Source organism: Chenopodium album, chromosome 10 (assembly GCF_948465745.1).
Source record: "Chenopodium album chromosome 10, dcCheAlbu1.1, whole genome shotgun sequence".
Classification (NCBI taxonomy): Eukaryota; Viridiplantae; Streptophyta; class Magnoliopsida; order Caryophyllales; family Amaranthaceae; genus Chenopodium; species Chenopodium album.
Window position 1 is genome coordinate 49308557 of NC_137843.1, and position 12636 is coordinate 49321192.

At 35.0% G+C, this 12636-nt stretch overlaps 1 protein-coding gene across 1 annotated transcript; it reads right to left on the minus strand.

The window, feature by feature from the left end:
• Positions 1–694: 694 nt before the first annotated feature.
• On the minus strand, positions 695–12356 carry LOC145564027 (putative mannitol dehydrogenase). The gene is made up of 5 exons (XM_081624391.1): positions 11821–12356; positions 11407–11520; positions 10356–10869; positions 9213–9366; positions 695–1001 (listed from the first exon to the last, which is right to left on the minus strand). The coding sequence occupies exons 1-5, from the start codon at positions 11934–11936 to the stop codon at positions 787–789; spliced, it is 1113 nt and encodes a 370-aa protein (XP_081480517.1). The 5' UTR covers positions 11937–12356; the 3' UTR covers positions 695–786.
• Between the last annotated feature and the right edge of the window lie 280 nt (positions 12357–12636).

Sequence of the window (12636 nt, forward strand, 5' to 3'; positions counted from 1 at the left end):
ATAGTAGAATAATAGTAGAGTTTAATTGGTGGAAAGGGAAGGAAGAAATAAGATAGTGAGCTTTTTGTTGATTAAAATTGAATATGGAATTAGATAAAGGTAGAATAAAACTTATATCTAGGGAATAGATTTTTAGAAAAAATGAGTCTTTAATTGAAGGTGTAACATTTTGATTTTTGTATGCTTGACCCATGCTACTAGAGAATTTTGGTTTTAATTGACAAGGAGATGTGTAAAAACCTAATAACCATTGATAGTCAATCTTTACATGTACTATAATTTTTATTTCCTCAATTGTTGTTATAAGTATCTTTTAATTTATTTGATGGATTACATGCTTACATCTTGTCATGGTGAGAGTGAGGGATGGTTCAAATGGTTAGACTTTCCCTCTTGATTTCAGAAGATCTTGGAATCGATTCTCACCCCGCCCTTGTGGCTCTCTAAAAAAATAAATAAAAAAAATAAAAAGAAAAAATCTATAGTCATGGTGGCATTTTGTTAATTGCAATTATATTAATTGGAGCTATTTATTTCGATTGTTCAATTCACAAAATTAACTTAAGTGTTAAGCTAATTAAGTTTTTTCATTAAGTCACTGGAAAATCTTTCAATAAGACTATGTTTAGTGCACCTGATCTGATTTATAAATGTAATAACTAGTAGCGATTGGATAGGACAATTAACAACTATGTTAACAAAATTTGTAAAATTATTCTTATTTGAAGAAATGGAATACACGAAAATATGGTTCACCAAATCAAGCATGATCGAGCTTAAGAAACCCTAAACTGAAGACATGGTTTTTTGTAATGTGTTGCCAACATCAACGACGAACCGATATCTAACATCACCCATAGAAAGACGATCCATGGCCGTGTTTATGTAGTCCATTGGAATCACTTCAATATCTGCTTTAATGTTATGTTTTGCTGCAAAATCCAACATTTCTTGTGTTTCTTTCATCCCTCCAATTCCACTCCCAGCTATCATCTTCCTTCCTGTTAATTTGGAGTTGACCATATTAGTTAGTTGTATTTTATGTAGGAGAACTAATTTTCTTGCATTGCATTGTTGCTTAACCATTTTTCTTTTTTTTTTTTTTTTTTTTTTGTGAAGGAAAGGGCAAAGCCCCAACAAGCAAACAAGAAAATAAAGAAACGAAATTTTTTTTTAAAAAAACAATACATTCTATTTTAGTTAACACTACAAAAGTACGGAGTTATTAAAATCTACTTGTATAAAAATAGAGTTACAATATATCATTTTTTTTTAGAGGAAATACAATATATATCAGCCTTAAGAAATACAAATAAGCAAGTTGTCCATTAGTCAAAATACGGAAGTAGTCCCTCGTTCTAGGGTTGGTAGTCCTTGCTCTAGGGTTGGTAGTATTTGCTCGTAGTTTCCTTTTGGTTTGTGCAATTCCTATTAATTTTCATTGATTTTTGTGATTATGGAGTCTGATTTAATCAAGGAGTGGGAGAAATTTAGCCTTACGGAAGACGAAGTTGCGATTGTAGGAAAAGAGGTTAATGGTGAACTGGAAGAGACTTCTATTGATCGGCTTCACCTCACCCTTGTGGGAAAGCTTTGGACTGTGAAACCTTTCAATGTAGAAGCCATGAAACGTACCCTAACAAATGTGTAGAGATTGAATGACAATATAGCGACTTGAGCGGTGGAAACAAACCTTTTCGTTTTTCAATTTTTTGAAGAAGCAGACAAAGAACGAATTATGGAGGGGAGTCCATGGTTTTTCGATGGCAAACTTTTGCTACTTAAAGAAATTCTTGGAGGAGAACAGCGCTCGGAGATCGAATTTACAAATTCTCCCATGTGGGTTCGTTTATTTGATGTACCTTTTAACAAACGAAATTTGGTAATGATGTATGAAATTGGGGAAGCCATGGGAGGATTTTTGGAGTTTGACGAGTCCGACCCTTTGGGGTGGGGTGAATTTATGCGTATCAGAGTCATGATTGACATCAATAAACCCCTGCGACGTGGGATTTTCTTGGCGATGGGAGCGACGAGCTCGAAGTGGGTTGATATCAAATACGAAAGACTGGGTGATTTTTGCTTCTTCTGTGGGAAGCTTTACCACACGGACAAGGAGTGCTTGGGGAAGGTGTCGAATGGAGAAGGTGAGGAGGTGGTCATATACAAATATGGGGCTTGGATGAGAGCGTCCCCTCTGAAATCTTCTCAAAAATCCTTTGCGGTCCGTGAGAAAGAAAGATTGTGGAGTGATAAGCTGAGTTCAATTAGAAGTGGATGGGTATCTGATCACTCAGCAGGGCGTTCGGTCAACCTTGGTCCAGTAGGTGCAGCAAGAAAACTTCATTTTAATTCCCCCAAAAATAACGTCAGCAGTATATTGCCAAAGGGAAGGGAAGCTAAATTGACTCTTACTTTTGATCCTCAAAGTAAGAAGCAGGTACTTAGGCCTGTAGGCATTAAAGAGTTGGGTAAAGTCAAGGATAAAAGTGAAGTTTTGGGAGTGGGAAATAATTTTGATGAAGATATGGAGATTCTTGAGGAGAACAGGGGAAGTATGGATGGTATGCTTAATAGACAGAGTACTCCAAGCTTTGGGGAAGGCGTTTTAGGGGTGGCTGAAGGGGATGCTTACCAAGGCTTTGGGAAAAATGTTCAGTTGGGGGATGGGGACACTACTCAAGAAGGTAATAATGAGATTGTGGCTAGTGCTGCTAAACAATGTCACTCTAGAGGGGCAGAGGAGGGAGCAAGTAGGCGATTGAAGGGGAATTATAAAGTTTGGAAGAGGCAGGACCGCATGGCAGAGGGGTATGGCAGTGGGTCAGGGAGCATTAATGAGGTAAACGACAGCAAGGAGAAAGGAGGAAAAAGGAAAAGGGGGGTGAATTTGATAGAGCAGGATGAAGCAATGAAGGATGGTGGGGGTGATCGCGAAAAAAGGGAAAGCTGAGACAACATTTATCACTGGAGATAGTAAAAATCAAGTAGTGGGTGTTGGTTCAAACCAACCTTGCGAAAAGCAATGAATACCTTGTGTTGGAACTGTCGAGAGGTTGGCAACCCTCGAGCAGTTGGAGCATTACGTAAGTGGTGCTCTTCTAGTCTCTTGCCCCTAATCTTGTATTTTTATCGGAAACTATGATTAATAAAACTGCTTCTGAAGCTTTAAAATATAGATTTGGATTTGATTGTGCCTTTGGTGTAAGTAGTAATGGAAAAGCTGGTGGTCTTTGTCTCTATTGAAATAGTAATGCTATTTCTTTTGATCTTATTTCTTACTCTGATCATCATATTTGTGGTAAAGTGATGGAAGGGGAAGTTGTTTGGAATTTTGTGGGTATTTATGGGTGGCCGGGGTCTTCGGATAAACATAAAACTTGGCTCATGATTCGTGCTTTATGTGAAAATCTTGCTGGCCCAGTTTTGTTTGGAGGAGATTTTAACGAAATTTTGTGTATGAGTGAGGAGGGTGGGTCTGATGCTGAACGTCATGAGATTGATGGCTTTCGAGAGGTCCTTGATGATTGTGCATTGCGTGACTTGGGTTTTGAAGGCCAGTGGTATACTTGGGAGAGGGGATTATCGGCCTCAACTATTGTCCGGGAACGTCTTGATAGATTTTGTGCAAATTTCGAGTGGTTTTCTATGTTCCCTGATGCCTATGTTGAGCATCTTGTGAGATTCAAGTCTGACCATACTCCCATAATGGTTAAACAAAGAAGAACAAGACGAAAGTGAAAAAAAGGGAAAAAATCTCCCAAGTTTGAAACAGCGTGGTTGCTTGATGCCACTTGTGAGAAAGCTATTTATGAAGTATGGAGAAATTCGGATGGCTTGCTTATGGTGGATCGTATGGGTCAGCTCCTAGGAACCTTGAAAAAATGGAGCGGGGACAAGTTCTCTAATTTTACAAAGCAGATTGATGATATTGAAGAAGAATTGAGGGCTTTCCAAGGTCGAGTATCACTGACCATAATATTCGCAGGTGTTCTGAGTTAGAGAAAAAGCTTGAGGATATCTACGATAAACAAGAGGCATATTGGTATTTGCATTCAAGAGCTACAGAAATAAAGGATGGAGATAGAAATACTAAGTATTTCCATCATAAAGCTTCTCGGAGAAAGAGGAAGAATAGAATTTAAGGGCTTCTTGATGACGAAGGAGTATGGTGTACTGATGAGGATAAATTCGAAGGAATAGTTCAAGGTTTTTATAAGGACCTTTTTTCTTTGATTTCTGATCCGAATTCAAGGTGTGATGAGGTGCTCGAGGCCATTACTTCGAAAATCACGAATGAAGACAATGAGAAGCTGCTCCGACCTTTCTCTAAGGATGAGATTTATGCTGCTATTTGTGAAATGCATCCTTGTAAGGCTCCGGGACCGGATGGGATTCATGCCATATTTTATCAGAAATTTTGGCATATCATCGGAGAAGATGTCTCAAACTATGTGTGCAATATCCTCCATGGAGCGATCTCCCCGGCGACTGTTAACCGTACCAACATTGCCCTCATTCCGAAGGTAGATTCCCCTCGCTCTATGTCTGAATTTCGCCCCATTGCTCTTTGTAATGTGTTGTACAAAATAGCGTCAAAAGTTATGATCATGCGACTAAAAGGTATTCTACCGGGTGTTATCTCAGAAAATCAGAGTGCTTTTGTTCCAGGAAGACTTATTACTTATAGCCCTGGAACTTTTTCACTCCATGAAGAAGAGAAGTACTGGTCGTAAGGGTACCATTGCTCTTAAACTCGATATGAGCAAGGAATATGACAGGGTAGAGTGGTACTTCCTAGAGAAACTTCTCAAGAGGATGGGTTTTGCAGAGAGTTGGGTTCACATTGTGTTGAGTTGTGTTTTGACCGTTTCATACTCCTTTATCATCAATGGGGTAGAATGTGGCGATGTCAAGCCTGGTAGGGGTCTAAGACAAGGAGATCCGCTCTCTCCGTATCTTTTTATTATGATAGCTGATGCTTTTTCCTGCCTTCTTTCGAAGGCTGTTGCAGCTAGGGAGATCCATGGGGCTAAAGCCAGTCGAATGGCTCTATTATCTCTCATCTCTTCTTTGCAGATGACAATTTGCTTTTTGCTAGAGCCAACCGTGAGGAATGCTCAAGGATAGTTGAAGTTCTCAACAGTTATGAAGCAGCTTCCGGGCAAAAAATTAATTATGAAAAATCGGAGGTCTCTTTCAGCAAAGGCGTGAGTTTGTCTATGCAAAAGGAGTTAGCAGAGTTTCTGAATATGAAGCAGGTTGACTATCACGGTAAATATCTCGGCATCCCAACCATTGTCGGAAGGTCGAAAAAATCTATTTTTGCAGCTTTAAAAGAGAGAATATGGAAGAAATTGCAGGGATGGAAAGAAAAGCTTTTGTCTCGTGTGGGTAAGGAAACTTTGATAAAGTTTGTGATCCAAGCTATCCCAACGTAAATTATGGGTGTCTATAAAATCCCGCAAGGGATTATCAACGATATTCATTCCATGACTGCCAGATTTTGATGGGGACATTCAGATAATCGTCGAAAAGTACACTGGATTAATTGGGACTCCCTTTGTTCTCCAAAATTTTTGGGAGGGCTTGGTTTTCGAGAAATGGGGGTTTTTAATGATGCAATGCTTGGTAAGCAGATGTGGAGAATCATTTCACAACCGAACTCCCTTCTTGGTCGTGATCTTGGTAAGAAGAACTTCCTGAATGGAGACATTTTTAATGCATTTCTGAGCCCGATCAGTAGCTATTCTTAGCGAATCTTGTGGGGCTCTATCCCCCTTGTACAAGAAGGATTAATTTGGCGAATTGGTAATGTCTGTAAAGCCAAAATTTGGGGCGAACCTTGGGTTGCAGATGAGTTAGGCAGCAAGATTTTATCCCATGTAAATGATGTAGTCACCTATGTTCGTGGTTTAATTGACTTTGACAGGATGGACCGGAATACGGACCTGATTGCTACTATTTTTGAGGAACGTGATGTCAATTGCATCCTCTCTATCCCTCTTAGTGTCCGGTTTCCAGAAGACCAGCTAACCTGGGCCTTCACTAATGACGGACACTACTCGGTCAGAACTGCCTATATGATAGGCAAGAGGTGCAATCTTGATCTTTTTCACAAAGCCTAGATCAATTTATGGAAGCTCGAGACCACCCCAAGGTGCGTCACTTGCTTTGGAGAGTTTGCACGAACTCGCTTCCTGTGCGTGCTTTGTTAAAATATATGCATTTGACCGATGACGATACATGTCCCTGGTGCAATAATGAAGTAGAGACGATGCATCATGCTCTATTTGATTGTGTGACTGTCAAAGACCTATGGGTGGAGGCAAAATGCGAGAAGTTAATTGGGGATGGATCTTTCTCCGATTTCAAGGAGCTGTTTGAGCTCTGGTGTGAACAGGATGTGAAAATGCAACAAAGGGGGGCTGCATTGCTTTGGCTTATATGGGCAAGAAGGAATGACAAAATCTTTAATGGGAAGGAGACTCCCCATAACATTGTCATTTCGAGGATGCAACATTTGGTCTTAGACTATGATCAGTATACTGCTCAAATTTATGGCACAAAAGTCACTACGAAGAAGAAAAGCCCTTCTGTTTGGACTGCCCCCCCGATGGCTACACCAAGATCAATTGTGACGCCTCTTTGAGTGTAGAAGAATGGGTTGGTGTTGGGGCTGTAGCGCGTAATCATATGGGTGAAGTGTTATTCGCCGGTATTAAGAGAACTAAATGCAGGTGGTCTCCTGCGATTGTTGAGTGCAAAGCTATTCTGTTCGCTGCTCGCCTTGCCTGTCAGCATGGACTCAAAGACATCATTCTAGAGTCTGATTGCTTGAGTATTATTAATCGCCTATCGAAAGCTGCTATCCACCTCTCTGATTTGGATTCTTTGCTCGAGGACGTGTTTGAAGTTTGCTCTGACTTTCATTCTGTTAAATGGTCACATGTTTTGCGAAACAGAAACTCTGTAGCGCACCATTTAGCTAAATTGGTGCCTTTTGGTGATGAACAAATTTGGTTTAATCATTGTCCTAGCGATGTATCTCCGTATGTTTTAATGGACAATTTGTCCACTAATTAATAACGGTTCCATTTCCTTTGCTTAAAAAAAAAAAAATACAAATAAGCATTTTTTCATATTCTTTTTCTTTAAGAAAAAAACAAGACAAACTTTTAAATAAATCGAATGTACAATAAATATTGTACATCTGTTTTAAAGTTACCCCTAAAATGAGAAAAAGTGACCCTAATATGAATAAAAGTTACGGAGTATTATGTTTATTGATAAAAGTTACCCAAAAAATTGTAAAAGTGACCCTGGATGTACAGTAAATTACTGTACACCTGATGTATACAAAAGTTATTTAAAAAACAAAAGCATTTTATATATTCTTAAATTGATATTAATAACTTGAAAATAAGTGACAAAATCACGTGTTGATTGGTGAAATTAATTTTTTATTCACTTTTATTATGACTTTATATTACATACGGAATACCCCAGAAAAAATTACTCTGTAATTAATTATGTACGGAGTAATAAGTTTCAATTAATAAACTTTTTTAATAAAAAAAATCTAATCAGTAGATATTCGTTGTAATTACTTTTTTTTTTTTTACGGGAAATAAAATATAATCTTGTGACATTACTATGCGTAATATAATATACTCCGTATTAAAGAAATTTTGATCATTAATTGAGTCATGTAAAGTAAATGGTCTTCACCCAAAAAAAAAAAATGTAAAGTAAATGGAGCTTTTATAGTACTCATGTCTTTAATTTTGTCTATAATTGCTCTAAATAACGGAAGACAATATATACTATATACTTTCTCTTTTTTTTTTTTTTTTTTTTTTTGACACCTTTCTATTATCACGCTTGCTAATATATTTTTTAAACGATTAATATCTCTAATTATTAATATTGTAAAATTATATAAAGTGGATATTAATAAAATATACATTGAAACGATTCAAACAAGATCCCACATGAATATGTTTTATCTTATCTATAAACCACAAAAGCGAGTCAAAGCGTATTGTGTGAATAGTGTAAAACTCAAATAGTGTAAAAAAAAAAAAAAAAAAAAAAAAAAAAAGGAGGAAGTAGATAATAAAGTGGACTTGTTTCAAAAAATAAAAAATAAAAAATAAAAAAGATAATAAAGTGGACCTAATGGACTATGCATTTTTATTAATGGAAAAATAATGTATTATTATTTTATTATTATTATTATTATTTTTTTTTTAGGAATCCAATTTTTATCAAATGCATTTTTATTAATTGAATTATTTTTATCAATGCATTTTTATCAAAGAAACAATACTAGTTACTCACCTCTAATTGGTAAATTACTTAAAAATTAAATAACGTGAAATATTGATTGGTAGGAATCTAACTTTTTTAACAACACTATTTTATATGACTAATATCTGGGGAGTTATATATATATATATATATATATATATATATATATATATATATATATATCTAACTTTCTTCATACCAAAAAAAAAAAATAATTAAATCTAACTTTCTTAATACATTTATATATAGTTACCACGTGAGCATAATAAATAGTAATTTTTTAATGTACGTTTAGAGAGCCATAAAAGGGAGGATGATGAGAATCCTATATCGATCCAAGGATCTCCTGAAATTGAGAGAGAAATTCTAACGACTTGAGTATTGAAAAGTGAGCACATAATGGCATTGTAGAACAGGATATGGAGATGGACATTAGGGGTACAATTATAAGTATAATAATATGATAATATAACAATGGGGGAACTGTTGACCGGGAAAGAAATCTAATAAAGTCAAGTTATTTGGCCATTCAAAGAACGTTTCTTGAGACAAGTTTCAAAATCCTTGGTATTTCAGAAAAAAAAAAAAAATTCTTTGTATGGCTGAGTGGCTGATTAGACTTTGTGAACGCTTGTAAAAAATAAAAGTAACTCCTATAACATTCACAAAGTAACTCTATTATACTAATAAATTAACCCCTTACTATACTTATTGATGAATATATAACCGCCTATAAATAACAAAGTAACCTCTAAATTCCTAATGCCCTATATTACTATGTAAGTCCTACAAGTCTACAAGCATAACAAAGTAACTCTTATAACACTAAACGATAAATAACTCCATAATTCGTAGCAATTATAATGCGTATGTAGTTGAATAAAGTAATGTATGATTACCTCCAAGCAAAGTGAAGATGGGCACTTGGAGAGGCATTTGGGGTACACCAACCACAATAAGCTTTCCATGAGACTTAAGTAAGTGAAGTAGGGTCTCGATTGAATGATCAGCGGACACGGTGTCGATGATCCCGTCCAAAGTGCTCATTGCTGCCTACATTATTGCCACACTATTTTTACTAGTGACTTATGACATCGTCATTTTCTTTATTAGTCCACCATATAATGTAATCTTCGTCTTTTTTTGTTATACTAACTTTTAATAATAACTTCATTACATAATGGTGCTTTTTAAATAAAAACTAAATTTAGAGCATTTTTTTTTTCAACCTAGACAAAAATATAATATAATTATAGTAGTACCTCACATATCTATCTTCATAAGATAAAATTTCTCCTTAACATGTGAATGGTGTCAAATGTGTGAATCATGGATCTAACTCAATTATTTGACATGCATATTAAATAATACGACAAAGAACATATATGTTGCAAGATAAGATGATAACAAAACAGATTATGGGTTTAAAAAACAAAAGTATGATTTTATGATTATTTGTCCTTTATAAGGGTATGACCCGTAGTATATTTTATTAAACCATACTATTCTATATACAGAGTACCTTTTAATTAGTAAATCTATTTACATCCAATCCTAGTCTTCTACTACTCAAATTAAGTTAGACTATTAGCGGACTTTTAAAAAATCGATAGCAAGAGATTACTCCAAGAGAAAATTTTACAATTACTTGTATAATTAAATAATATGCATTATAATCTATTAAATAAGCTCTATGCAAATTATTTTACTTCCTCCTTTTTCTAGTTGTTTCATTATCACTTTTAACACACTATTTACTAAATTCACACTAGTCAATGTTTTGTTTCTCATAATGAAAATCATATACTATCTCCGTTAACTTTTAGTTGCAACTTTGGATTATTATTTGTAAGATATAAAATATTTCAAAGTTGCAACTAAAAGTTAACGGAGGTAGTATATGTTCTTGCAAAACCTTGTTAAATTCACATGTGTGGATAGATATACTTTAGCAATGTACTTATATTTAAAAGTCAAAATTATATGCTGACAAAAGTGTCAAGTCAAAATAAAACAACTAAAATAGTAAATAATTACAGTACCTGTAATTGATCTTGATCATGACTATTCAAAAAAAGGTCAGCACCAAAACGTTCCAAAGCTTCCTTACACTTGCTAGAAGAAGTACTAATAACAGTAACCTTTAACCCAAATGCTTTTGCAAATTTCACAGCCATATGACCAAGCCCTCCAAGTCCCACAACCCCTACATGCTTTCCTCTTGCATCAAGCTCGAAATACCTCAACACGCTATACACCGTGATTCCGGCACAAAGTAGTGGTGCACTCATGTCGAGGGGAAGATCATCGGGGATTCGAACAATGTAATGTTGGTCCGCCACCATTTCATTGGAGTAGCCACCATAAGTTGTGGTTCCATCATAGTATTTGCCAGAGTAAGTGAGGATCATTTTAGGGCAGTAATTTTCAAGGTTTTTTGCGCATGACTCGCACGTGCGACATGAGCCAATCATGCATCCTACCCCAACTTTGTCTCCGACTTTAAATTTTGTGACGTTGGTGCCAATTTCAGTCACCACTCCCACAATCTCGTGCCTTATTGAATTTTAAATGATCAAAGGTTAAATGGTTAGAGCTTTTTTTGTAAAACGTAAAATAATCTAGGAGAAAAATGTTGGCTACGCGACTAGATATAATCTAAACCAAGTACATAGTGCTCATATCAATCTCGTGCCTTATTGAATTTTAAACGATCAAAGGTAAAAATGTTTGTTTTATATTATTATTTTAACTTACATGTATTGACTTATTTTAAACAAAAGTTAAAGACAAAGTAAGATTTATGTCAAAATCTATTAAATCAGTCAAATTAAAATAAGGTTTTTTCAAGGAAAATAAATTCACATAAAATAATTTAAAACAAAATAAAGCCTTGCATGCATCAAGAGATTATGTTTATAATGTTTGGCTAATTAATTGGACCATACATGATAGAAGCTAAGACAATGTTGCGTAAACATACTCAAAACTAAACGTTTAAATTAATTCATCAAATGGACACTGTCTAAATTTAGGTTGTTAAACATGGTTAATAAAAGCAATAAATAACATAAATAGTATATTGACAATTACCCGGGAACAAGTGGGTATGAAGAAATGCCCCAATGATTCTTGAGAAAATGAAGGTCTGTATGGCATATTCCACAGTACATCACCTTAAATCTCACATCCTCTTCTCCTGTCATCCTACATTCATTTTTAAAATTTTAAATTATACCAAGTATTCCATTTGTAGAGAGAAAACTTTGACTATGATTATTTATCGATAATTTTTTCTGTGTAATTTTAAATTAGTTACTATAATTTTTCTTGATGTGTAACTTTAAATTAGTTATATTTTCAAGTAATATTACTCTAGGTTTTTATTTTTTTATTTTTTTATTTTTTTTATTGCTCCATTATAAATTATAAAAAATGAAAGATGTACATATACGAATGTTTTATAGTGCACACATTAGCTAGGGCCTAGGGGGGTTATGTATGTACCTTCTAGAGAAGTAGAAGGGAGATAAAATTCCGGACTCGTCTCTAGCTGCCCATCCGCAAGTCTTTACTGGATGTACGGCGGCCTCTTGTTCTTCTACATATTCAAAGTTTGCCATTGTTGAATGAAAGGTGAACGAATGCAAGCGTACGGGCTAAGAAGGATACTTTTCTATTTTTGTAACAAATAAATTGACGCTAGAGAGTGAGAGCTAGTACTTCTAATACATACCACTCTAACTATATAGATAGATATGTTTCCCAAAAAAAAAAAAAAAAAAAAAAAAAAAAAAAAAAAAAAAAAAAAAAATCTATATAGATATATATAGTCTAGGATTAAAAATTAGATTATGCACAAATCATGTATGTGCGTGATATGCTCTTAGACAATATCTTATGTTATGTCTTTTTGAAAAGGTTATTGGTATTTACATAAACTCCACTCTTAGTTGTCCCACCGACCTTCTCCTGTAGTTGTGTGATTTGAGCCTAACTTGATTGTCCCTTTGAACAATATCTTGTCATTTGAGATTTAACTATTCAACTTTAAATTGAAATCCATCCCAAATTACACAAAGTTATGAATGCTCTATTTTGACTTTTTTTTTAAAAAAAATATATTTTTTTTGGTGTTTCACCCGCTTTATCCTTTGGACTAATTTGGATTCGAGGATCAGTTTTGGATGGTTAGGTTTCAGTCCTCTCCCAATTAATGTTGCGCGGGATCAAACATTCAATCCTCCCTAACAAGTGACCAAGCATAGCCTCAATCACCAGTACACCAACTGTCAATTGGTCTTTTTTTCAAATTTATAAAAG

Excerpts from the sequence above, each read along its gene's own strand:
- LOC145564027 (XM_081624391.1), bottom strand. The coding sequence starts at position 11,936 with ATGGCAAACTTTGAATATGTAGAAGAACAAGAGGCCGCCGTACATCCA. Across the intron at positions 11,521-11,820 it reads CCCTTCTACTTCTCTAGAAG|GATGACAGGAGAAGAGGATG; the intron begins GTACATACATAA and ends AAATGAATGTAG. Across the intron at positions 9,367-10,355 it reads ATGATCAAGATCAATTACAG|GCAGCAATGAGCACTTTGGA; the intron begins GTACTGTAATTA and ends GCAATAATGTAG.